Source organism: Eschscholzia californica, unplaced genomic scaffold (assembly GCF_041429995.1).
Source record: "Eschscholzia californica isolate CP2 unplaced genomic scaffold, dmEscCali1.0.p SCAF_5, whole genome shotgun sequence".
Lineage (NCBI taxonomy): Eukaryota > Viridiplantae > Streptophyta > Magnoliopsida > Ranunculales > Papaveraceae > Eschscholzia > Eschscholzia californica.
The window spans coordinates 16,674,808-16,702,313 of NW_028238472.1; the positions used below are offsets into that span (position 1 = coordinate 16,674,808).

Sequence of the window (27,506 nt, forward strand, 5' to 3'; positions counted from 1 at the left end):
CTGTTTGGTAAATGATGGATCAAGATCCAATTGGCATCATCATCGTCATCATCATAAATAATCATAATCATGATCAAGAAAATACAAAAATTTCTATTTAGGTTCAAATGTGTTTTCTGGATCGATTCCTTCAAGTTTCAGAAATCTCTTTTAGTTGAAAAGTCTGAATCTTGACCAGAGTGATCTTAATGGTAACACACCTGAGGAGATTATGTGTTTGAGCAATTTGACTACATCGAATCTCAGTGGGAACAAAGTTTGTGGAGAAATCCCATCAACTATTTGAGATTTAAGAAGACTTGTTGTTCTTAATTTGCGTTATAGAATATTTCTTCCAAGTATTAGGAATTTGTTGAGGTTAACTACACTTGATTTGAGCAAGCAGATTCTCTCTAGTGGAATACCATTTGAGCTTTCAGTATTACCAAATCTTCAAGTAATTTCTCATGAAGATAACAATTTGGGTGGTACTGTTCCAGACGGTTTAAGCTGTTTAATAAGTTTGAGGTTTCTGAATTTGACATCGAGTCGTTTTAGTGGCGAGATTCTTGCAACTTGCAGATTTATTCGATAATTAGTAGTTTTATGTCTCCCCCACAATCACATTTCAGTTATGATTCCGTTTGAAATCGAAAATTGTTCTGATATCAAAGTACATCAACTCCATTCGAATAGTTTAACTGGTAAAATTCCAGCCGATATGTCTTGATTATCCATTTGAAGGAGCTTGATTTAGGTAAGAATGACTTATCTGGGACAATACCTAATTCACTTTCAATCCTAACGAAAAAAATTAGTTTGTATATAAATGATCAAGAAATACATGAATTTTAATTTGAAAGTGAAATGGAAAAGGAAAAAAGAATTAGCATGGTCTAAAATTAGAAAATAAAATATTTTGAAAAAAATGATTTCCATTAGTTTAATCCACAAAAGAGATAAGAGGGAGAAAAAGTAGATGATTTCGAAGAAGAAAGAAAAAAAAATCTGGAAAGAATAAAGAAAATAAATCAAATAAGGATATTCAACAATCAACAAATTGTCGATGGATAAAATTTTAAAAGAGAGTCATTTAGGTATTTTGAATAAACTAGGGGGCTAGGAGGGAACTTGGTCATCAATTAGGGGATTATTTGAGAAATAACCCTTTAATTAAGGGTCCTTTTGATACTGTGAAAACCGTTTTTTCTCGTGGGAAAGAAAACCATTTTTTCAGAAATTATAAAGGCACCATGCATTGTTCTTGTTGGCACTTTTTAAACTTAGAGGGGGCACCTATTTGGGGATCTATAAAGATCTTTTGAGATCTCTAGAGAGAGGGAGATTGAGATCGACATATATAACGATGGGCAGATTAGAACTTTGAAGACAAGATTAAAGCTTCTGTAAGTTGATTCGGTAAGAGTTTTTGGTTTCTTTTTAGTCTAAGATATCCATTTTATAATTGTTTTTGTTTTTAAGAATCAATTGTTTTTGTTTTAAAGAATCAATTATTTTTATTTCTAATTGTTTATGAAGAATCAATTATGATTTGTGATTTTGAAGAATAAGGGAATCTGAGATTGTTTTGACTTTTTGTTTCTAATTGTTTATGCGATCATAATTGATTTTTCATAAATCATTATTGATTCTTCATTGATCATAATTGATTCTTGACAAATCAAAATTAATTGATTATGATTTGTTATTTTGAAGAATAAAGGAGTTTGAAATTATTTTGGACTTTTTGTTTTTAATTGTTTATGCAGAATCAATCATCATCTGTGAAGAATCAATTATGAATTGTGAAGAATCAATTATGATTTATGAAGAATCAATTATGATCTATGAATAATCAGTTGTTTGTCATCTGAGAATCGAAAGAGTTTAGAGAGAAAAGAGATTCATAGTTAAGAGAGAAAGGAATGGTGAGATTTGAGGGAGGAGTGAGAACGCGCGATTGAAGGTGTGAAAACCGTTTTCACATGTGGAGAATGGGAAAACCCATTTTGATGTCGTCGGATGGCTATTCTCGTCGGAGTTCTTTCTCATCTTCCCCCCACTCCCTCTCTCTCCTCTTTCTTTTTCTCTTTCTCCATCTGGAGAATGGGAAAACCCACACAAAATTAGTAAGTTTTTGTTTATCAGAATTGACGATGGTGATACAAGGTAGGTTGTTAGATGACATCTTTTCTGTGGAATCCTTTCACTTTAGGGCTAGAGAGGGAAACATAAGAAAAGGTGCGAGAGTTAGTTGCCTTTCTTGTCGGCACCATTTGGATTTGCATCGATCGGAGCTGACTATGGAAATACGAGTTAGCCGATCAGATGACAAGTTTTCTGCAGAATCCTCTCATGTTTCCGAGAGAGAGAAACATATAGGATTTTCTTTGCTCCTCTCACCTTAGGGATTTGAGATAACCCGAAGGGATTTTCTTCCTCGCTTATACTTATAACATACATTCCTAGGCTTCTTGCTATTTTAATTAGGGTATGTTTGTTAAGTGAGAAAATAAGGTGGGGAAAATGATTTTTGGGAAGGAAAACATAGATTTTCTTAGGTTTTGTTTGATATCGTCTATTTCTGGGGAAATAAAAGAATTTCCATTGAAATAGGTGTTTCTACAATTTGATACGAAAGAGGTGTTTCTACAATTTGATACGAAGTATCATTTCATGGTAAAAATGTCATTCGAGAACATAAGGGTAAACATTTCTTTTCGCGACATAAGGATAGAAGTGTCATTTTGTAAGGGTGGCAATGTCATTTGGTATATCATAAGAGTAAAAGCGTTATTTTGATAACATAAGAAAAACATAGTCAGTTTTGCAGCACAAGAGTAAAGATGTCATTTTGACAAAATAAGGGATAAATAAAAGTGCTTAATTCTACTCAATATTAACATTCTTAAACATATGAGTATCATATTCATGGAAGTTCGTTGTCAATCAAATAACTGAATTAGTTAATTCCAGAAAGTAACAAATGACAAGCAAATAATAAAGCTCTTATTTTTACAAAATATATCCATAAAACATATTTTCATGGAATTCTTTTATTTCCATAGAATTATTTCTCTAATATCAAACACATTTTTATAAAAAAAATTACTTTTGTAGTGTTTGGTATGGGGTTGGAAAATTTGAGTAGAAATTCTAAGAGTGCCCTTCATTATTACTTTGCCCTTTTTCCATGTAAAAATGATCCCAATAGCATATGCGTAGGGTGCCTTCAGAACTTCTAAAATCAAATCCCACCAAATTCTATTGATAGGGATAGATAAATAGTGAGGCGATTTGGATATAGGCGTGAACATGGTAACTGGCGACGAAGATTCAAGCGGTGTCGGAACTCCTACATCTTCGAAGAAACTGAAGTAATTCAAAAAATGAAGAAGTGGAATGTTGTTTCTTTTTGGGGTTGGGATATCATCATGGACAATTGTGTGATTCGTAGGAACCATATCATGTATCTCTACATAGATTACCAAGCTAATCAAGCTATTGCTACAAACGAGGATTATATTATTGCTTGGGGTATGAATTTGCTCCTGTGTACATAAATCCTAATCCAATTTTATATATGTTCTGAACTAGATGAAATATATTTATATGGTTACTCCTTCGTTGAAAAAGATTGAGAGATAAACACCTTATGTAAATGGAAACAATACTGCCGTTACTAGATTGATTTTGAAGACCTTTTGTAAATTGATTCAAATCTCTACATCCTTATTTTCACCATTCAATTCGATGGATAGATTATACTCTTTTGGTTTCTCCCAAATACCCTAATCATCTTAAACATATTCGGTAGATAATGATAAAGTGGTCCCTGTTTTTACAGGGATTGTGTAGGATGAGAAAGAAGGATTGTGATGGTGTTAAACGCAAGAAGGATTATATAAGTGTATTGTGAATCGAGAGAGAGAGAGAGAGAGGATCGTTGAGCAACAATTTTACCCAAAAAGAAAGATAAATGGGGAAAGAAAGAGAATGGGGGATGTAAATTACATAATTACCCCAGGGAGGAGAAAGAGCGCGAGATTGCCAAGAGTGAGTAAGAAATAGGTTGTCCCATCTAAAAAGTGGTAAAAGTTTTGACCAATTTTCACATTTTTTTTCCTACAAAAATCGATTTTCAAACTCAAAGTGTCTAACCAAACAATGGAAAAAAAATTCCTATGAAAATCAGAAGCATTCCCATACATATGAAACACAACATGTGCACGTATGAAACATAAGCATTCCCGGAATATTGTCAGTGGATCTTGTTTGAAAGATAATGAAAAAATCATTTCTGAATATATAAATTTTATAGAATCCGAAATCTAATGAAAAAGTTATACAAATTTAAAGTATAAAGAAAAAACAAAAGAATTAGTTGCATAAATGACAATAGGATATTTTAGTCTTTATCTATTCTTTTACCTGATTGATTATTTTGAAATGTTTGTAGCTTTCTTTTAACTTATTTTTTATATTATATTGACGCATTTAACCATTACCCCTTTTAACAAGTGCATACACATTTAACAGTTTACACAACATAAAGACATGAAAGTAGAAGATGATGGACGGCAGGCGGTATACCCTTGTCGCTGACCAGTTTTTTCTCTCACCTTTAGTACCACCATGACTGTTACAAGTTATTGCGGCTTAGATTGTTCTTATTTTTCAGGAATGGTTAAATAAGTCTTAAATTATTAGTCTTCGACTTATTTAGGAGTTAGTGGAGTCTATTATGTTGTTAGTGGAGTCTGTTAATGTAGTATGTGGGTCAGTAGGCTAAGTGGCGTTAGTTTTATTTTGAGTTTTATTTCATTATAATAGAGAATGTAATCTGAACTGAAATGAATATATCAGACTCAGTTGTTTCTTATCTTCGTTGAATAACAAATTACTTTCTTTAATCTCTCTTTCAGTACAAACCTTCTCTGTTAATTTGTGGCATGGCACCAGAGCCAAGTTGCACATCAAATGTTTGAGTTTATTACTGAGTGAAGTTGTGTTTTTCAGTCTTTGTAATTTGAAGAGCTTTGAGTTCCGCTGTTGTTTTTTTCAACATGAACGATTTTCTAATATCTCTGTAGACAAATTTGTTGGTAACAATTATAGTTACTGGAAGCTATGAACGGAAGCTTATCTATAATTATGAGACTTAATATTGGTTATGAAATGGTAATTCCAGATGATACACCCCAAAATGCTGAGTTACGGCAAAAATGAAAGATTAAGTGTGGTAAAGTGTTGTTTACTTTGCGAACATCGATTAGCAGAGATTATATTGAGCTTGTCCGTGATGTAAAATCATCGAAACAATTATGGGATACAATTGAAAGATTCTTCACTCAAAAGAACACGATGCGACTCCAATATTTGGAGAATGAACTTGATGGAATGATGCAAAGTAATATTTCTAATCCAGAATATTTTCTGAAAATTAAGAGTGTGTGTGCTGAAATTTCAAAATTGGATTCTCAAGAACCTATTAGTGAATCACGACCACGCCGCTACCTTATTCGTGAGTTGAGAAAAGATTTTATGTCGTTTTATTTCTTCGGTACGAGGATGGGCAAATCAACCTTCAATAATTGAGCTAGAAAACTTACTAACTAATCGATAAGAGTTACTGAAACAAATGGTTAACAATAACAAAGATATCTCTCTCTCTCTCTCTCTCTCTCTCAGGCGGATGATGTTCTTTATACCCAAAAATAAAAAAAACATCTTCTCGAAGACCTCCCCAGGTGATGGTAAACAAATGTATACAGCAGGACAACCTAATCTCAAGAACTTGTTATAGATGTGGAAAACTTAGACACATAAAGTAGAATTGTCGGGTAAAGATTATATACAATCGGTGTGGAAAATCATGTCATATCAAACAAAATTGTCGTGTTAAATTCACAAGTTCATATGCAAATGTTGCACATGAAAGTAATGAATCGAGTATCTAGAATGTGAGCAATGTTTTTCAATTGAAGTTATTGATTAATCGCATCAAAGCAATGCACCTACAAGCTCATTAAACACCATAGACTACGACAAAGAATGGATCATGGACTCAGGTTGCTCTCATCATGCAACTGAAGATGTTTTATTGCTTAACGACTGAAAATTCATTACACCCGCTAATGAAAGGAGCATCTGACATGGTCGATAAGAGAAATCTTTCTCTCCAAGATGATATAATGTACCAGGGCTAAAAAAGTGTCTGACTTCAGTCTCTCAAATAACAGACTTTGGAAGGTATGTATTGTTATGTCCAGATAGTCTTTCAAATCTAAAACATATTGAAGTTGATATTTTATTTACTGAAAAAAGTCACAACATGTATTTTCAGCAAGTGAAGCTTATGTTGAAAACACCTTTCAAAATGAAAATACAACACTTTGGCATGCTCGTTTAGACCATGTTGGTGATCAACTATTGCAGTAGATTTCCACAAAGAAACTTCTTGGAGGTGTTCCATTGTTTAAGAAAATCCAACATGAAGTAGTTTGTGCTGGTTGCCTATACGAAAAATCGCATTGTCTCTCCTTTTCAAATTCAAAAAGTATATCTTGTAAATTTTCATTCAGACCTTATGGGACCAACGAGAACACATAGCTATACGGGACTTCATTATGTGATAGTTATTGTGGACGATTTTTTTTCGATTCACTTGGGGTGTACTTCATGAAACATAAAAGTGAAGTTTTCTTTAAGTTTATCCAGTTCAAACAGCTTGTGGAAAAAGAATTTGCATCATCAATTAAATGTCCGTGCACAGGGGAGAATTAATGTCCGACCACTTCTTTCAATATTGCAATGAACACGGTATTCAATGTCAAATGACTTGTCCACAAACCCCTAGAGCAAAATAGGGTTGCAAAATGCAAGTTGACATGTTACAAGCACAAACTTATCATGTTTGCATGCCAAGAACCTCCCAAGAGAATTGCAGGCAGCATCTATAACTACATCGTTTCATGTCATCAATCGCCTACCCGATGGTCAGGGATAAAATGAGCTACTTTTGAAGTTTTATATCAAATCAAGCCTAATGTAAGTTATTTTCGAGTATTTGGCTCTATTTGCTACGCGTATATTTAAAACATAATCGTACTAAACTTGACCCAAAGGTAAGTAAATGTATCTTTCTTGGTTATGCACTCTCATGAAATGGAGATCCATAAATCTAGAAACACAAAGATTTTTCGTCTCTTGGATGTTGTTTTCAATAAAGTATCATTATATAAATCTGATTCAGATATTGGAATAAACAATGTTGATTAAGTACCTATTTTTAGTGACTTTGCATTAAATAAAATAGCAAATGATTCTCCATCAGAACAAAGTGTTTGAAAAAATGAGAATACATTTCGGAGGTCATCTAGACAACGAAGACAACTTGATTATTTAACTGATTATCAAGTAAACAATTGTAGTATTGTGTCATGCTTTCGTATAGGAGGCTTATCAGAATCAGAATCTAAATGTTACGATAAAGCTAAAAGTTTTCCAGAATGATAGGAAACAAGGCAAGATCAAATATCAGTTTCACACAAGAATACCACATGGGAACTTGTTCCAATGCCTAAGGATACTGAACAAGTTAGCTTGCAAATGGGTCTACAAGCTAAAGATGAATGTTGATGGCGCCATTGACTGGTATAAAACTCGACTGGTTGCACGTAGTTTTTCTCAACAATGTGGTCTTGATTATGAAGAGACCTTCAACCCTGTAGCTAAAATGGTAATTGTTCAAACGACTATTCATTGGCTGGCTTTTGAAGGCTGAAAATTGTGGAAACTTGACATGGAGAATGCTTTTCTCTATAGAGAGTTAGATCAGGGCATCTTTAGGGAACAATCGCATGGATTTGTATCAAAGGTCTAGATTACGTGTGCCGATTAAAGAAGATACTATATGGTCTAAAGCAGGCTCCACGTACTTGGTATGGTAAGCTCAATACCTTGATTTTTGTGGTTTAAAATCTTCAAATGCAGATCCCAACCTATTTTTAAGAGCACATCTACCATGTGTACAATTCTCCTTTATGTGGATGATATGATCGTTACCGGAGATAACAAACTTGAAATAAGTCGTCTTGAAATGCTTTATCAGTTCGCTTTGAAATGAAGAGTTTCGGTGAAGCTAGTTGTTTCCTTGGCTTAGAAGTTAAAAAAATCAGATGGTCACTTTCTCTCTCAAAAAAGGTATGCAATTTGTTTATTAAATTGATTTCTAATGGAGGATTCAAAAGTCATAATCACTTCTACGAAACCTATTTTGAAACTAACTAAGAAGGAAGGAGAACTATTGGATGATGCAACGACTTATCGACAACTTGTTGGTACTTTATTTCATTTAACTATCACAAGACTTGATATAGCATATTCAGTTGGAAAACTATCTCAATCTATGGACAAACCATGCACTGGTCATTTAATTGCAACAACGAGGATTCTCTGCTACATAAAAGGGACTCTCAGTTTAGGTTTAATGTACAAGAAACATGTACCCTTCTCCCTAGGTGGGTATGTAGATTAGGTGGGACGTGAATGGTAGACGTTCTACAACTGGTTATTGCTTCAACCCAGGCTCAACTGCAATCTCGTGGTGCAGTAAGAAACAAGCTATTGTTGTTCTTTCAAGCTGTCAAGCTGAATATGTCGCATCTACTATGGCCACTCAAGATTGTCTTGGGCTTAAAAGACTCATCCAAGAAATTAGTTCAGGTATGGACTATTCAATTCCAATTCGATGTGAAAATGAAAGTGCAGTAAAGCTTGCTGAAAATCCAGTGTTTCATTCACAAACAAATCACATTGAAACACACTACCATTTTGTTCGAGAAAAGGTAATAACTCAAGACATGAGTTGCATAAAGTACGAAGGGGGGATCTAGTGCTGACATCTTTACAAATCCCTCGATAAAACTAAATTTGAAGCCTTCTGAACTTCCCTTGGTGTTGTCAACCCAAAGTCCGCACTAAGGTGAGTGTCACAAGTTAGTGCGACTTAAGTTGTTGTTATTTTTCAGGATCAATTAAATTAGTCTTAAGTTATTAGTCTTCAACTTATTTAGGAGTTAGTGGAGTCTATTAAGTTTTTAGTTTGTTAGTGGAGTCTATTATGGAGTATGTGGGTTAGTGGGCTAAGTGGAGTAAGTTTTATTTTGAGTTTTCTTTCATTTTAAATAGAGAATGCAACCTGACTTGAAATGAATATATCAGACTCAGTTGTTTCTTATCTTCGTTAAGTTATAAATTACTTTCTCTAATCTCTCTTTCAGTACGAACCTTTTTTGTTAATTTGTGACAAAGACCCACATCACTGACACTAATCACTACCGGCATTGTCTTTGAAAACCACCATCTCTCCCTACTCTTCAGTTACATATCTCTTTGCTCTGCTAGTGGATGATGATAGAGAGCAGACAGAAGCAAGGACGAGAAAAGTGAGGAAGAGTGAGATATGGTGTTGGTGGTGAGAGATGGGGAACTTGGGAAAGGGCTGGCTATAACAAAAAAAGGCTCTGAGCTAGAATTTCCCTTTAGTTAAACAACATATATAGAATACCTGACCACAATCCCGACGCAATCCCAGCTGGGGTATGAGTCGGGCTGAGATTTAGAGAGAGAAAGCTAAGTACTTTCTTTTGGGTCGGGACTGTGCTCGGGCATTCTCCCATTTTTCTTAGTTAAATTATACTATCTGTTGGAATTAGAGTCGATTTTGCATCGAACCGACTCGTCAAACTCAGAAACGAAATGCGCCATTGCGTTCGCCTTGTCGAGCTCCTAAACTTAGAGCCAAGAATCACTCGAATCCGATTCAGGATGAATGAGAAATTCAAGTCTAAAGTTTTAACAAAGTTCGGTTAACAAAGTGACTAAAAAGGCAAACGGGAAAAATCCATTTGGGGGGCATTTTGGCGAAGCGAGCGCGTCCAAATTTGGACGGCTCGCGTTCTACCTAGCGCATTCAACGGATGCGCGATGATCATTTGGGGATCACGTTGGGACGTGGCCAGAAGCGTTGGATCTGCGGGATCCAACGAGCCGCGTCAACTCCGCTTCGGACTAGTGGCGGGATCTTTCGAGATCTTCGTCCTACGACCTATTTATTGATCTGTTGAGCAAGTTTCGGTCAGCATCCAACGCTTGGCGTTCTCCACGAGTTTTCCAGTGAAATCCAACAATCTAGATTGCCACTGACTCTATACGGGCAGTTATTTCAAGTTAGCTCCGCCATTTTGAAGGCCCCCTTTGACCCCAAAAGACACATGTACCTATTCGAATCCTATTTAAACAAGCCGAACCCACTTCATTTTCCATCCAATTCATTATCTTCTTGTCTTCTCTTCGGAGATCAGTATTCTGGTATGTGTCTGGAATATAAATCTGATCTTAGAAATATTTTAGAATATCTAGAACTCTGAAGAAAGAAGTATCCGAGTGCATTCAATTCATTGTCTTTTTCTCTTCTCTTCTAAAATCAGTATTCTGGTATGTGTCTGGAATATTAATCTGATTTTAGAAGTATTCCGGTATGTGTCTGGAATTCTGAAGAGAGAAGTACCGGGTGAAGTTATAATGTTCAAGTGTCTAGAAGATCCATTCGCATCAGTCCAAGAGCTCATATTATTTATGAAGGTTCGCCCGGTTTCAGAATATTGAAGTACTATCTTAAATTCTGAAAGGATAGTCGTTATACCCCGAAAGCACCCTAACCTTTGGTACTGTTATGAGAGTGTAAAATGTCTTGAGGAAAGATAATTTATTCTCGCTCCGACTCCATAAATTCTTCTTCTTATTCTTGTCTATCTCGAATAATCGAAACAAGGATTACTGATTACTCAAGATCCGTTTATTGTCTATCTCTCTATACCTTAGAGAAAGTAAGTTCCCTACTTCAACCCAGACTATGTCTTAATTAAGAGAAGACAGAGATAAAATGAACTCGACCCATAACCAGAAGAACGACACTATCATAATACAATCTCACAAGCTTAGCTAACTTGTTTACCATAATTTCACCACAACGTGGTGAATTTGATTTAGATTATAATAAGACAGTTAAGTCCGTAAAACACTTAATACGTTCATATTCGAATAAGATCGAAAAACACTCACTTGACCACAAATATGTGTAAAGTTATCACACAAGAGAACAAAAGAGATTAATCACTTCCATTTCTTGAACTTCATGAACCCCTTGTGTTTTCCAAACATCCCATGCTTCCCAAACTTCCCATGCTTAAACTTTCCGTGCTTATATTTGCCGTGGGGAAGAAAATGTCCGTATTGGTGATGCCCGTGGCTTGGATAATGTCCATAATAATTGGGCTTGTGGGCTAGTTGGTGAGCTCCATACGTAGCAACAGCGGCTGCTGCAGCGCCCGTTAGCAACGGGCCCACACCACCACCATATGTGCCATACCCTGCTATTACACACACACCATACATTCTCATCAAGATTCTACGATATTAATGTAAGGTGGTGTTTGTGTTTTTCTTTTTCTGGATCTGAATCGTAAGAATCAAATGGATCCAAAATCAATGCAAACCAATCATGCGAATGAACCAGACAAAACAAAGAGTAAAAAAATATGACCCAAGTCAATTCAGACCTCGAGACAAATTTCATATATGACTTAGAAAACGGAAAAGACAACCTACGTCTATAGTCAAGGTCAGTATGTGAGAATCGTAGACTGGAACTTGATGAGTACACATGAAACTCAAAAACATACTCGCATGGAAAATTAGAACTTAATTTTATTGCGCAGTAAGTATACAAACCTAAAAGAAAAAAACTTGGATATGCGTGTAACGTCTATACATAAGACCTAAGACATTATGTACAAGATAGAGGTTCCAAACCACCCCTGTAGTGGTGCGACATCCTTGTAGTGGCCATGACGTACCAGACAAGTCACAGGTCGTGTCGTAGTCATGCTGAAAAATGTTCATGTTGGCAGACGCTAGTACAAGTACACATTTCTGCAACTACTTGCAGCTGCAAAAGAACCCAACGAAAATCCTATCCAGAAAAACATATTTACCTCCATGCGCGTGTGATTGACCATATGGTCCTGGATAGCTCGATAGGGGGTATCCCGCAGATGGGTATCCTGATGGTTGTGATGGATACGCTGGTGGATATCCCGTTGGCGGGTATGCAGTTGGTGGATATCCTTGAGGAGGATACATCGGTGGTGGAGGAGGATATGTGTTGTGTGGTGGTGGAGGATAATATCCATGAGGATATCCACCACACCCGTAACCCGAGGATGAGAAAATCCTTTTGTCATTAGATTCATGATGCTTCGAACCTCCCATTTTCCGTTACTTGTAGGACAGTACCATAAAAACATGAAAGACAAACACAAAGTGAAATTGGTCAAATGCACCATGTTAAGTCGGCCATATGCAGTTCAACAAGTAATAAACCACAACTTCTAACCACTAATCTACATCCTGATCTTTGTTAATGTTCATTTAACTGTAACCTTTTTAGATCTCATTTGTCTTCAAGACCCATACACGGGGTTATGAAAATGTTCGGGCCACAACAGCCGATTTGGGTTTGGGCTGGCCCTCCCTGCCCATTAGACTTCAATGTTTCCTTGCCCTACACCAACTCCCTCGTTTAGCCGATGCAAACTGTTGAAGTAGACTCGTATTGATCGAGCGACTAATGGTGAAGTCATAGGCTAGAAGTTATGATTTATAGAACTGATATTGAGGCATGGACAGGTGTTGTAATATATCTCGGACAATAACATTCAGACTTTGGCCTTTGGTCTTAATTTGTAAGGAGTTTTATAATAAATTTTGCCTTTATCTAATGAGACCATATAATATATCTTGTATACAAAGATTGTCACGGCTCTAATCAACATATTTGTTTCATATCTCAAAAACTACACAGAAAGAAAAAGGGTGACATACCCAAAGCAACTAAACAAACAGAATTATATGGCACACATAAACAAAGATAAAGAGAACACACACCAATTCTAAATAACATGAACAAGAAGAGGAAAAAGTTATACATATATACCACTTTCTTGAAATTTTGTGTAGAAGAAATAATAGAAGAGGTGAGAGATGAGTAGTGAAATATGGTGGAGAATGGAGCTGATGAAAGAATCTATAATAACAACAATAGTAATATTTAAAGAGGTCTAGTGAGTAATAAAACAATATTGCGTCCTTCCAACGCTCAAACTTTAGCTCCAAAGTAATCATTTTTTATTTCAAACCATGCATACCAATTGCACCCCTATCAAAATTGATCTTAATCTCTTATCTACTAGAAAAATGATATAAGAGGTTACAAACGTATCCCAGGCGTAAATAAGAAACAACCGTCTATCGAGAACGGAAAAGTCCATCAAAAGAAAAATAGAGAGTTGACTCAAAAATTGAGACCGTTCAATTTGTGTAGGTCCAGAGTAGATTTTGACTTGTTTTTTCTAGCATTACTCTATCTACTGTATACAGAGGGAGGTTTTAAAGGTGACCCCTATGAGTGTTAAAGGCGGCTCCCTTAACACAAATACAAGGAAAAGCGTACGAGGGAGGGAGGCCTTATGGAAGGCGCCTTTAAACTTTATGTATATGGAAGTGCACATTCATTCATTTTATATGATACATGACAATCATAGAAAAACCAACTAGCATAATCCGAATGGCTTTTGAAAGGGAGGAGTTCCTCAAATAGATATCTCCAATTCATAGTTAAAGCCAATTTGGCCACACTTAATAAATTGCCCTATCTTTATTATTTTTGAGATTTTAATAAAAACTAGGGTATATCCCGTGCCCTAGGGCACGAACACTTATATCAATCAAATGTTACGAAATTTATTGTTATATTCTATTGAAATAGAGAGAGAGATTTTTCTTAGTTATTATTATTTTTTTTTATTTTATCTTAAATTAGTTATTATTTTATTTAGATAGAGAGATTTTAATTTCTTTTTTTAACTCTTAAAATTTATTTTGTTTCTTTTTTTCTTAAATTAAAATTTTTATTTCTAAGAAGGAAAAGATTATTGTTTTTTAAATAGGTAATTTTATTTCTACGAAGGACTATATTTTAAATTTTGAGAAGGGCTTCTAAACAATATCCTTTATTAAAAAAGGATGTTTGTCCCAGTCATCGTTTCCCCTTCTGTTTTATTATTTAAATAGGTAACTTTATTTCTACGAAGGACTATATTTTAAATTTTGAGAATGGCTTCTAGACAATATGCATAATTAAATAAGGATGTTTGTCCCAGTCATCGTTTTCCCTTCTGTTTTATATAATAGACTAGGGTATATCCCGTGCCCTAGGGCACGGACACTTGTATCAATCAAATATTACGAAATTTATTGTTATATTTTATTGAGAGAGATTTTTATTGTTACGAAATTTATCTTATAAACACTTGAGAGAGATTTTAATTAGTTAATATTTTATTGAAAGAGAGAGATTTTTATTAGTTATTATTTTTTTGAATTATTCTTGTGTTTATTTTCTCTTAAATTTGTTATTATTTTATTGAGAGAGAGAGATTTTAATTTCTTTTTTTAACCCTTGAAATTTATTTTGTTTCTTTTTTTCTTAAATTAGAATTCCTTTTTCTAAGAAGGAAAAGATATTATTTTTTAAATTGGTAACTTTATTTCTACGAAGGACTATATTTTAAATTTTGAGAAGGGCCTCTAGACAATATCCCTTATTAAAAAAGGATGTTTGTCCCAGTCATCGTTTTCCCTTCTGTTTTATATAATAGATGAGAAGAAGAGTTGAGATTATGTTCAAAAAAAAAAAAAAAAAAGAGTTGAGATTATGAGAGGGGAAAAGGGGTAAGGGGAGCATCTCTCCTACCAAATCTATTGACATGACAAATTTACAGTGGTATTAAGTTCTGAGACATCTTTTTGGTAATTAATTCACTACGACTGAAGACTGTTTTGTGGTGTTCTTGGTGACGAGACTTTCATATCCATTGGAGCAATGAGCCAATGATATGTACTTTAGTTACAAAGCAAAGGAAATGTCTTATACATGTCAAAAACAAAAGAGAAGGGGATTCTTTTTTTCTTGTTTTAAATATATCTAGAAGTTGACTTGAGAGTAAAAATGAATAAGATTTCTAAAACTAAGTTCAAAGGTGAAAACAACTTGGTAACCACTCCAACCAAAGGTTGTTGACTGCCTTGAGAGTCTTTATATGGCCTTAAGGTCCAAAATGTCTTAATATGACGGTTATAATGCTCATCCAAATTCTTGATACATTACATATTATGTTTATTATGTATCAATATCATCCAAATGTAAAGACTCTTCGAGTCCAATCTAAAAGTAAAAATAAAAATAAAAAGATTCAAACACTGCTGAACAATTCAAAGAAAAAATAAAGAAGGGGGGTGCCTATAGGGTGGCTCACTGGTGGCCCAAATGATTCATACTCAAGTCAGCCGTCTCTCGTTCTCTCATGATCTCTCAAGTGTCAACTAGTCTCAACTTCTCTTACAAGGGAAGGAGGGAGTGAGTCCTCCTATTCCCCCAACCTCCTCCTTATCCTCTTTCTATCAACACGATATCCCTCCCTCCCTCCCTTTCTCTCTCAACACAACGTCTCCATCTCCCTCTCTCTCTCTCTCTCTCTCTCTCTCTCTCTCTCTCTTTCTCTCTCTAGAAATCTCTCAAGTGACTACTGGTATGAATCTCCATTAATCTCTATCTTTCTTCCTTCCTTCTTAATCCCTGAGAAGAGAGAGATACATAAAGATTGAATGTTGAGAGGATAAAATGGCGTGTCTACTACCTCAATTCAAATGCCCACCGGACACACTCTCTGCTCACCTCACCACTTCTCAATCCCACCACTACCACTTCTGTAACTTTCTCCCACTTCCTCTCTCTCTCTATACTAATTTATATTTGTTTTTTGGGTGCCACCATTTTCATTGTTTGGGTTCTTTTTTTTTTTGTAACTAGTAGCTAATTCTTATGGTTGTGGTTATTATTTTACCTTTTCTGATTGCTTGTTTAGTTGTTTCTCCAATTCTATATGTGGGTTTGTTGAATGATATCACTAGGATAAGCATTTGAATTGAAACATTATGCTCCATTCTTCCATTTTTGCTTCAATTTTTAGTAGGCTAGTAGGGTTTGTCTTTGAGATATACTTTTTTTAACATAGCCCTACTTGAGGTTATTTGCTAATCGAATCGAATGAGACCCTTCATTACTAAAGTTGGTAATCTGTGTAAAGAAATAGTTTCGAAACTAGGGTTTAAATTTTAAAGGTGAATAGGTGATGGTTGCCTCGCTTATGCCCAAAGCGATCCCCTGTTCATAAATGTTGTATTGTATCGAGGCATTCCACGATGAAGTTTGGTGTGATTTCCTCCCTGAAAAAAAATAATCTAGCCTTCTATTGTCATTTCTCATCGAACAATTCTTTAGAAGATTTTTTCTTCGAGATGCTACACTACAATCTATTACTATGATTTCGTGCTATTATAATGCCCTTATTCACAAGCATACCACAATTTATTACCAAGTGAAATCGTAAAGATCCATGTATGGAAAATGTTTAATCCGCTTGTGACAATTTCTATTATAACAACTTCGGTTATGCATTTTATCGAATCTGAATGACATCTTTATCTACAGTGAAAACTAGACAACCTGTTTCATTTCGAGTACAATGCCTTCTTACAACGACAATGACAAGTACACTGGTTGATATGGAGAAGCTGCAGTTACCATCTTTAGAGGCTCATTTACATGCAGTAGCAACAGATAGATCATTGTCATATATGGGATCTATCGGTCCACCCACAAAGGTTTGTTCTGGTCTATTTAGCAATTGATAATTGGAATAAGGGCACCTGATGTTATATACAACAGTAGGATTTTTCGTGCAAACGTTTCTCTCTTAGATGAAACTCGTAGTTAATATCTAGTCCTTCGTTCAATACATTTTTTAATGGATCTTTTTCTTGCGCACAACTAATACTAGTGAATAGGTACATATTTGAACAAGCTGACGACACACCATGAAACGGCGTTCTCGTTTTCATTTATTTCCTTGATAATGATTACATCACTTTCTTCAAAGTTTGATGCATGCTGTGCACAAGGATGCAATTAGCACTAGTGAATAGGTGAAAAATTAGGAAGTAGTCAGAAGCTATATGGTGATGCAGCTAAGCCAGCCATTTACAGCGGGAGTTCCGCTGTAAAGTTCTTCATATCCAGTTAGTAGCTGACAATCAATTCACATTATATGCTATGGATTCGTAGCATCGAACTTTCGTCCATGTGCACATTCTACTGGTTCGAAATGAGTTTAAGTACTAGCTTTGGCTTACTTATCTTCTTCTTTACTGGGCAAGCTAATGCTTTTTATAGTTCCATTCAGCTTGTAGTCCTCTACTAGTGTACTCCTATAGTCCCATTCTTGAGCTGAAATATCTTACGACACTCGAAGCTAGTATTATGTATCAACATTTTCTGCTCCAATATCTATTGGAATAAATTCTACTATTCCAGTTTCACACCATTCACACGGAAGGTCTCACTCAAAGGTCCTTGTACGTTAGGAGGATGACTGGTGGCAGTTGCTGCTGGTAATAACATGAATTTCGTGCAAGAATTGGCCTAATATTTGCACGAATTGTACTAATCACTGACTTGCGAGCCTATAAAGCTGCCTCGTATGGGACTTCTGCCTGTTAATGGTTAAAAACTTAAAATTTCATCTACTTCGTAAAGTAAAATAATTTATCCGAGACTTTCAACCAGTCAATATTTGGTTGATTCAAGACCTGTACTTGATTGACCATATTCTCAGACAGATCCCAACTCAAATCTTACCACTCTGTAATGGGTTTGATACCGACAATCGTGTTCGCGAATATGGGCTCAAATTTTTTTCATAGTTTGTAGGTATTTATTTCATAGTTCAGATTGAGGGACCATATTGCACTTAACAAATCTCAAAATTATATCTTCTTTTTTTACATTTTATAAACTAATAAATCTATATCATGTTGTTCTTGTTTGCAGGTAGACTTTGAAGAAACTTTGGCAACAGAAACACTGACAGGTGAAGAGGCAGTTATAGCTGCTGCAGCTGCTGAAGCTGTTGCTCTGGCAAAAGCAGCACTAGAAATTGCTAAAGATGCTGCATCGATGGGTAGTTCGAGTACTTCTGCTCAATCAGAATTTTCGAGTGAAAGTGAAAATTTCCAGTTTGAAAGGGTTCACAATACCGATATTGAGCGAGCATTAGGCATTAGTTCCTTGCAAGCTGGAATTAGATTGGAGGAAAAATATTCTGAATCTTCCGATCAACTTTCTGTTAATGATTTTTACAACTCGGATCCGACAGATGATGAACTCGAACATCTCCAGATGCAGATTTCTAACAGAATAGCTGTGAGGTCTGGTCGTCAAACGGAAAGAAGAGCTAGAAGAGCAAAAGCAGCTGAAAAAGCTGCTTCAAGTGTTGTATCTGTTAACTCTGGGTCTAGTCGTAAAAAGAAAACTCCTGTACAAGAGGTGGACTACTCTGATCCATTGCGTTATTTGAGGGGGACTACAAGCAGTTCTAGGCTTCTCACTGCTTCTGAAGAGCTCGAGTTGTCAGAAGGAATACAGGTCTGGTACTTTGATCACCCATATACTAAAGCTTAATAAAACTCAAATGTCATGAATAGTCAGTTTCTTCGTTCATTTATATATCAGAAGACAAGGTCTAGACATATTATAGTACTCTACTGATTTACCATTTGCATTTGGTAGAAAAAACTCTACTTATTCCAAAGGAGATGAGGTAATAGTAGATGCTTTCTCCTATGGCGGGTTACTAGGAGCTCACTACTGATTTAAGTGAGCTGGGATATTTTCTCTAACCAATTTCTTACTTGCTGGAAACTCTTATGATCACTTTATTGGCCAATCGTCCATGTTTTGTTTAACTATTCCGGGTTTTGTAAGTGGATATCTGGAACTATCCAATCGATTACGTTCTTAACATAGAAAAACTACTAGATTGGAATGATTGAAGTTTGGATGGCAGGTTTTTGCCCATTTCTGCATAAATTTCTCATGAATTGTTATCCTGCTAGTACATATATTTTTTAAAGTTAAAAGTCCCCAAACATGTATTTTTCCTAATTAGCTTCTTCTTTGAAATCCTTGTATGATTGTTTCATTTCTTTTCTTGGGGGTCTCCAGACTAGATTAAATTGAATCCAGTAGGATAATAGGATAGTAGGAGACTTAGTTCTTCCGTCAAGCCATGGTGATGGTTAAGGTGTTCAATAGCGTTTGTTTGTGTTACTTCTCATTTGATTTGTACAAATGAACTTATAGGAAGTGAACGAGTTTCTAGATAAGCTACAATTCTTGAATCTTAGCTATCCCAAAGAGTTTCAAGCTAGTAAACTCACATCATTAATAGAGATTGAAAACTTCACCTTCTCTTTTTCTAATACGCCTAGTATGTAAAGGGTGCTTTATATACTAGGTGTATTGAGCTGATGATTGACAGATTGAGAATGGAGTTCTCATGAAATGGTAAACCCTCCTTGGAGCTTAGAATCAGATATTCCTTTATGAGTTCAAGCATGTGTGATTTTGTGTTGACAATAACTTTCAAAGATTCACACCATTACCGAAAGGAAGGAAAATTTGATTTTGAATTGTTAAACTACTTCTTCCGATACAGGACGGGAATTGTGATTCTTGAAACAATTTGAAGTACTTACTACTTAGCTAAAAGTGCTTATAGAGATGACTTTAATTGCATCATCATTCTCACTGTTCCTTTCTTTTCAGCTTTTAATGTACTTGTATTAGATGGGGAAATAACTATTTGAAATACAAATATACAATGCTCTTTCAGTTGATCGGATTGAATTTTGGAGTTAGAGTTTTATGCTTGATATGTCATTTGTTATTTTAATGCAGGTCCTGTTGAAGTTGGAAACACTTCATGACGAGCTTGCCCAACGTTGTGGTGGTAAACCCACTTTGGCTCAATGGGCGGCAGCAGCTGGAGTTGATCAGAAGACACTAAGGAAGCGCTTAAGCTATGGAATTCTTTGCAAAGATAAAATGATCAAAAGCAACATAAGGCTTGTAATTTCTATTGCAAAAAATTATCAGGGAGCCGGAATGAACCTACAAGATCTTGTTCAGGTTTCTTTCTGCTTTCTCCAGTACTGCGAAAACAAAAAATTTATGGTTTGAAGTTGAACATAGGGGGAGCAAATCTAGTTATATCAACGTTTTTTTCTACTCGTCCAGGGTAGTTGTACCAAATGGCAAATCTTCTTCTCTTTAAAAAGGTTTTGTCAATCTTTTTGTTCTCAGGAAGGATGTCGAGGCCTTGTAAGAGGTGCAGAAAAGTTTGATGCTTCAAAGGGTTTCAAGTTTTCAACATATGCCCACTGGTGGATAAAGCAAGCAGTTAGGAAGTCTCTTTCTGATCAATCCAGAACAATTCGCCTACCAGTAGGTTTTCTTCACTGCTTTTTTTTTGAGAATTGGATTCTCTCCTATTTCAGTTCATCTACTGCACTTTTAGCCTTTTTTCTTGAGTATCAAACTATCAATCACTACCTTTCACCTACACAATGAGCGTGCAGATACACGAACTACTGCTACATGCTCGGAGTGGTAGAACAAATGAAGTCATTATCTTGTTTTCCATGTGGACTCTTTGCTAATCTTAATTTTTTGGAGGCTGACAGATGTTCGGTTTCTTTTCCTGCTCTTTTTTCTTAAATGGTACTTACCTTTAGTAGTTTTCGTTCTTGACCATCGGTCCCCTAATTGGGTATCTAGATATAGCTGCACTTTTTAGAACTTTTGTGTTTTGTTCCCATTATATGGTGATGAGTTCCTTTCTCGATATTTCCTTGGTAAGATTGTGTTTCTTTCTCCCTACAGATCCAGCTATAGACAGAACAATAGGAATCAAAATCTGTATATAAACCAGTTCTAGTCTTGATTGCGTCAAAAGTTAAAGTTGTCCCTCTTTATCAGCTTGACTTTATTCATCAAGTTTTACTCAACTGTTGATGAAATTATGAAAAGTTGTAATGCTACTATATTTCATTATTTATTTTTCAACTCAACTTCTGAATTTTGTTTTGTTAAATTGTTGATCGGAATGAACAGTTTCACATGGTTGAGGCAACTTATCGAGTGAAGGAAGCCAGGAAGCAATTGTTTAACGAGAATGGAAGGCAACCTGAAGACAAAGAGCTTGCAGAAGCAACAGGCCTGTCAATGAAGAGGCTAACGGCTGTACTGCTCACTCCCAAAGCTCCTAGATCTCTTGACCAGAAGTTCGGAATCAATGAGAATCTAAAACCATCGGTTCGTCCCATTTTTTTTTCTTTCGTAGGACTTAGGTGGTGTTCATTTTTTAATTGTCTAAATCTGACTCTTCTGAGTCTGACTTGTCTGAATTGTCTAAGTCTGACTCATTGGGGTCAGGGGCACAGTACTTTTATACTTTTATGTCGGGTTCAAATGGGCTCAAAAGCAGCCCGACTCAGCAATTCAGATGAATCAGACATTTGATTCTGACAAACAAGCATTCTGAAACCTCACTCGAGTCGATTCAGATATTGGGTTTGAATTTGACAAGAGGAAAAACAAGAACCACCTTTACTGTACATGCTTATAATCCTATCCATTCCTTGACTGATAGTTCTCCTTTTCTTCTCAGGAAGTAATTGCCAGTCCAGATGCAGAAACATCAGAAGATATACTAATCAAGAAATTCATGAGGCAAGATCTGGACAAGGTCCTAGGGACTCTCAATCCAAGAGAGAAGCAGGTGGTTCGATGGAGGTTTGGGTTGGAAGATGGAAGGATGAAAACACTACAGGAGATCGGAGAGTTGATGGGTGTGAGTAGAGAGAGAATCCGGCAGATAGAGTCCTGTGCATTCAGAAAGTTAAAGAACAAGAGGAGAACCAAGAATTTGCAGCAGTACTTGGTTTCATAAGAACTTGGCCATGCGGAAGAGTAAGAGTACTTGAAACTCGCACCCGTTTCCGTTTCTTTATCTATCTGCAACTTAATGCCATACTTTTCACTTTCCATTTTTGTAATGCACATATATGATTTGTTTAGAAATCGAAGAATTTGTTTGTGCAGAGAAATAAAATTCCAGTTAGTATCATTATTCTTTAACTAGTACCGAACAAAACGAAAAGTACATATAACTCTGATTGGAAAGAGTATTATCATAAAATAACATAATCCCTCGGTTGAAGAAAACGAAAACTCTTCAACAATTTATCCGACATCTTCGATAAAACTATCATTTTAGACAGGAGCTAGAACTGGGTGAGACAGACAGTGAGAGTTGCTGAAAGATTGGCGACCTATCGTGCTTCTACTCGCCGCAAGGCAAGGTAAGCAATTATCCGGTATCCGACTAACATTAGAGCCATGATACCCACATCAACCCACAAATGAGTCAGACCCACAGATTTAACTGCAGGAAAATCTACTACCCGACAAAAATCTCCATTGGAACACTCATAATAATCGTTATCGGTATACTGAACTCCGAGAAGAAGCTTATAACAGTAGAAGCTAAAGCTTAAGTACTTCAACCAGATAATGAAGGGAGGGATCTGCTGAATGTAATAGCCCCCAGCCATGAGGAAAACCAAAGTGGTGACTGAGGCCAAGGTGGTTGCTTTTTTGACATCCATGAGTATGGCCCCAAATGCTAGACCTAAGCTCTGAGAGACAAGAACACTGAACAGGACAACAAGGAGTGTTAAAATGAAGGTCGTGGGATCAGGCTTGAGTCCACTCATCCAGTAGATGATAACGACAAACGCAGTAGGGAGGGCTAGCTCCATTGGAAGATCCCCTGCTGTTCGAGCTAGGAAGTAAGATGAGAGTCTGTACATTCCCGATGATCGTTCCTTGATTAGCATTGATCGTTCTTGAGGAAAGGTGAAGACGGCATTGTAGAGTGGGAAGAAGCCCCAAAAGACTGAAAAGAAAAAAAGCAGGCCAATCTGCAAACAACACAATCTCCATTAGGCATCAGCTATATCTCTTTTAGTAGTCTGTTTTTTAGTCTGAATCTGACTTGTTTTTGTCAGTGCACTAATAGTCATTTCATACAATGGTTCCCCAGTTCGAACTTATTTTATGTCTGCCGAAATGGACCAAAAATCAGTTTGAGTAAACCATTCAGATCCAGAAATGAAAAACAAAACCAAACATACCGATATCTGACTCGAGTCAGTTTAGAACTCGAGTAAGACATCAGATCTGAATTTGAAAAAACAGAGACCACCTTCCGTCCCTCTTGTTCCGTCTAGCCTTATATTTCAATTAGTAAAATTTGGAATATTCGGTTTGACTTACGCGATCTTGGATATGCGATGTTGGAGAGTGCCACCATAAGAGACCGGCCAGGAAAGCGACGCTTATGACTTGAAAAATCCTTAGCCTATTAAACGCTTCGTATCTTCGCTCTTTCAATCCTCTCGTTAGCAAGACCTTAAACTGTCTCCACCAACTTGTGCCCCATTCCTCTGGCTTCATTGTGTTCCCTGCTTCGATCCAATAAGTATAAATGAAGAATGAACTATCTTTACTTTTGGTTTGATCTCTTTGATTACTACATCAATTTTAGTCACAGTCAAATTGAATATAGAGAAAAAGATGAAAGAAACTTACACTTAAACGAGTTTCCGCTGGCATAACGAGGATTATTGTTAACGTCTAAACTGCAGAGTTCGGCTTTCAATCTTGCTGCTATATTCTTGTCGTAAGCAGAGATAAGAGCTTCCTTCACCAATTTTTGATCATTTTCTGTGGTTCCAACACTCCCTTGAGCATTTCCTTCTTGTTCTGTCCCTCTCTTGAAATCGGGAGCGACCCCTGAAACCACTCACAGAGAGGAATTTGTTACAAAACATCCAAAAATAACTCGTCATGGGATATGAAAATAATGAAATTACAGATTATATACATGTGTGGGTGTCCATGAGATGAGATAACATACCATTTGCAAGGTCGAGTAAAAGATCGGCCGGGTTGACAGAGACAGAAGTCGAGAAACCAATTGAAGAGAAGTAATCCAAGGCGGTCGAGGCAGGTCCATGATAAATAGGACAACCCTCTGAGATCAACACAACCTTATTGAACATATGGTATAGGGTACTAGATGGTTGATGAATAGTGATAACCACGGTTCGTCCTCCACTAGCTAGATGCTTGATAGTGGTCAAGATTCGCTGAGCAGTGGTCGAGTCTAGACCAGATGTCGGCTCATCGAGTAATAGTAAACTTGGATTGATTAGCATTTCCTGTCCTATACTTACTCTCTTCTTCTCTCCTCCAGATATGCCTCTAAAGAGTGGTCCTCCTATCATACTATTTCTGCACTTTTGAAGACCAAGCTCTGATATAACATTATCAGCTTGAGCTATCTTCTCCTGTTTTGTGATGCTGTCTGGTAGTCTTAGAAGACAAGTAAAGATTAGGGTTTCGGCAACGGTTAAGTGTGGGTAGAGAACGTCGTTTTGGGCAACGAATCCTATCTGACGTTTAATGGAGCTCGAAAATGGATGTCCGTTGTAGCTTATTTTGCCGGAGAGTTTCCCGTTTAGTCTACCACCAAGTGCGGTAAGCAGGGTAGTTTTTCCGCTTCCGGATGGGCCGAGCATAGCTAAGATCTCACCTGGATAAACCATGCCTGTTATCCCATTTAGTATAGTCTTTTCTTTTGAACTCCATGAACCATCCCAACAAAATCCTTTGTTCTCTACTTTTATTTTGTAAACTACATCCTCAAACTGCAAAAAACATCAAATTTAGGTATTAGTACACATAAAAGATCATAAAGATTGAGAGATTGAGAGAGAGACAGAGAGAGAGAGAGACCTTCAATGTGATAGGGTGTAAAGGAAGTGTAAGTACAGATTGTGGCAGTGTGGGAGAGGAAGGGAGGACATCCGTGTTCCGCGGCTGAGAAGACATGATTGTTATGTTATTGTTCACAATCCTTCTTCCTTACCTTCTCAAGCTGAAAACAATACAAATACTATATATATAGAAGAGGAGAGAGAGAGAGAGAGAGAGAAGAGAGAGAGAGAGCATTTGATTATAGTAGTAGAGGAATATGACAAGAGGAGAGGAGAAGGGAAGAGATCAAGAATTAGGACCCACAAAGTGATCCTTTTATTTTTCTTCTTTTTACTTCACGTTTGAACCAAACAAACAAACTCTAGTAGTACACATCATAACTAACCAACCATTCATTTCATCTCTCTCTCTCTCTCTCTCCTCTCTCTCTCTCTCTCTCCTCTCTCTCTCTCTCTCTCTCTCTCTCTCTCTCTCTCTCTCTCTCTCTCTACTCTCTCCTCTCTCTCTCTCTCTTAACATTCATTTCATCTCTCTCTCTCTCTCTCTTCTCTCTCTCTCTCTCTCTCTCTCTCTCTCTCTCTCTCTCTCTCTCTCTCTCTCTCTCTCTCTCTCTCTCTCTCTCTCTCTTAATGCTATTGATTAACTAATTTAGCTCATATCTTATATTAGTTCTTATTATGATTGATTAGTCACCTTAATTTCTTTAAGCCTAATTCAAGGTTATGCATGGGGTCACAACTATAAAAAAACTAATTAAGTGAAGTTAGCCAACTCCTTATGTCAAATTTTCATGTGAATAAAGATCCATCAATTTCTTCCAAGCTTCAATTTTTTGTTTAAAGTTTGCATAGGTTCGCATAAATTTACTTACATCTTCTACATGGTTTTACGCGTTTGCAGGGGACCACAAATCTAAAAATATATATGTGTCATTTTTAACAAAGAGAGTGATGTAATTTTTTTTCGGTTATTTCCGTTATTAGTCGTTTTATTTCAACATAAATATCATATGAAATATTCTTAAGCACATTAAGTATTTAAGGTTAGTCATTAGATGATATGAAGATGCAAAGTAAAGTTATCTTTAGTCTTTAGTGTTTACATATTCTCTCTTTCTCTATTTCTTCATTTTAAAAAGGCGATTGGTAAGGGGAGCTGGAGATTGTTGTTGGGGAGCTGTAGTACAAAATCAATTTTTTGTACTACAGCTACCTATACTAATTTGGTATTAGGAACTATTTTTTGGATCTGAAACTAAATAATGGAATATAAATGGATTAGAAAAAACTATATAATTCAAAATTTTAAAAATTTTGATAGTAATTTTTCTTTTCTATTCCTCCTTAAACCCTAAATATTTCAATAACAATATAGCTCTCTTTCTTCTCCACAATCAAGTTATACAAGAACCATTACTGATAAGCAACTAGTCCACTCTCTTCTCTATTGGATACTAACGTTTATTATGTCTCACGATATCTATGATGTTGCTTCTTTAATGGAGGAAGAACATATTTTTCAATTGAACCAACAACCACCAACTCAATCAAACAATGTTATTATAGATGAAGATCTATCTCAAGATGTAAGAAACTTCCAAGACAAATATTTTCGGTTAAATTTTATTTTTCTTTCTTCCTTCAATTTTAAAAAATTGCCCAAAAAGAGGCTGAACCGTTCGGTTCGTTCAGATATTTCCCTGGGGAAATTTTTGAAACATTTCCCCCCCAGCTAAGGGAAATTAGGCAAACAAAGGTGAAAACATTAAGTTTTCCCTAGGGAACCACATATTCATGATATTTTCTTTAACAAATTTCCCCCCAGTTGAGGGAAATTAGACAAAAAAGGTGAAAACAACCTAGGGACCACATATCCATGATTTCGTCATTGTAATAACAGAACCTCAAAAAATGAAAAAAAAAAAACTAGGTACATTACTAAAGTTTCTTCCCATTTCTGAAATTTGGTGAATAGTATGATTATATTAGAGATATAACATATCAATTCTCTTTACAAAATAGTCACAAAGAGATTCATCAAATTATACTATTGCCAATTTTACTCATAATCTTTATCCCCATCGCTTGAATCGCCGCCATCGATTGAATCACCCTCATCTTTTTTGTCTGAGACTTGATTTCCCTTTTCAGCAGAATCTTAATATATGCTTTCGAGGGTGTCTTGCATTTTCTTCCTCGATTTCGGACTTATCGGTTTGTTTGTGTCTTCGCCACCACAAGCTTTCCTATTATCTAAAAGTTTACCAATTCGCTTGTTCTGCAAACAAACATAAAAATTCTAAGTACATAACATGTTGTAGTAGTCTACATTTGTTTACAGTAGTTGATAAAAGATTTAGCTTACCAAACGCCTAAGTACCAGAGTCAAATCAAAGAACATATTGCAATAACAAGTTTTGAAGCTAACACAACAATCTTAAGTATAACAAAAACGGGAAAACAAATAAGCAACTTATGACAAATTCTCAGCAAAACCCTAGATGTAAAACTCACTAAAACCCTAGATATAAAACTTAGAAAAACCCTAGAAATTAAAAGGGGAAGAAAAACTCACAAGATTTTAGATTATGTCTTCTTCA

General features: G+C 36.0%; 2 protein-coding genes and 1 long non-coding RNA gene across 3 annotated transcripts; 1 reads left to right on the forward strand and 2 right to left on the reverse strand.

Moving 5' to 3' along the window:
* Positions 1 to 10,994: 10,994 nt before the first annotated feature.
* LOC147537491 (uncharacterized) lies at positions 10,995 to 13,148 on the reverse strand. The gene is made up of 3 exons (XR_015225853.1): positions 13,040 to 13,148; positions 12,039 to 12,324; positions 10,995 to 11,414 (listed from the first exon to the last, which is right to left on the reverse strand). It is a non-coding gene; the product is annotated as an uncharacterized LOC147537491 (long non-coding RNA).
* Positions 13,149 to 15,450: 2,302 nt separating this feature from the next.
* On the forward strand, positions 15,451 to 22,190 carry SIG2 (RNApolymerase sigma subunit 2). Its single transcript, XM_086639696.1, has 7 exons — positions 15,451 to 15,872; positions 16,655 to 16,827; positions 18,053 to 18,646; positions 19,961 to 20,191; positions 20,366 to 20,506; positions 21,176 to 21,376; positions 21,732 to 22,190. Exons 1-7 carry the CDS (start codon positions 15,785 to 15,787, stop codon positions 22,011 to 22,013), a joined length of 1,710 nt encoding a protein of 569 aa, XP_086495822.1. The 5' UTR covers positions 15,451 to 15,784; the 3' UTR covers positions 22,014 to 22,190.
* ABCG14 (ATP-binding cassette 14) lies at positions 22,153 to 25,259 on the reverse strand. Its single transcript, XM_086639695.1, has 5 exons — positions 24,926 to 25,259; positions 24,045 to 24,837; positions 23,717 to 23,920; positions 23,402 to 23,589; positions 22,153 to 23,046 (listed from the first exon to the last, which is right to left on the reverse strand). The coding sequence occupies exons 1-5, from the start codon at positions 25,019 to 25,021 to the stop codon at positions 22,396 to 22,398; spliced, it is 1,932 nt and encodes a 643-aa protein (XP_086495821.1). The 5' UTR covers positions 25,022 to 25,259; the 3' UTR covers positions 22,153 to 22,395.
* Between the last annotated feature and the right edge of the window lie 2,247 nt (positions 25,260 to 27,506).

Bases quoted from the DNA above. Each gene is read 5' to 3' on its own strand.
- SIG2 (XM_086639696.1), top strand. From the start codon at position 15,785: ATGGCGTGTCTACTACCTCAATTCAAATGCCCACCGGACACACTCTCT. The intron at 15,873-16,654 runs GTAACTTTCTCC...CTTTATCTACAG, and splicing joins ATCCCACCACTACCACTTCT to TGAAAACTAGACAACCTGTT. The intron at 16,828-18,052 runs GTTTGTTCTGGT...TCTTGTTTGCAG, and splicing joins CTATCGGTCCACCCACAAAG to GTAGACTTTGAAGAAACTTT.
- ABCG14 (XM_086639695.1), bottom strand. From the start codon at position 25,021: ATGTCTTCTCAGCCGCGGAACACGGATGTCCTCCCTTCCTCTCCCACA. The intron at 23,921-24,044 runs GTATGTTATCTC...GAGTGGTTTCAG, and splicing joins TTTACTCGACCTTGCAAATG to GGGTCGCTCCCGATTTCAAG. The intron at 23,047-23,401 runs GTAAGTCAAACC...TGTTGTTTGCAG, and splicing joins CATCGCATATCCAAGATCGC to ATTGGCCTGCTTTTTTTCTT.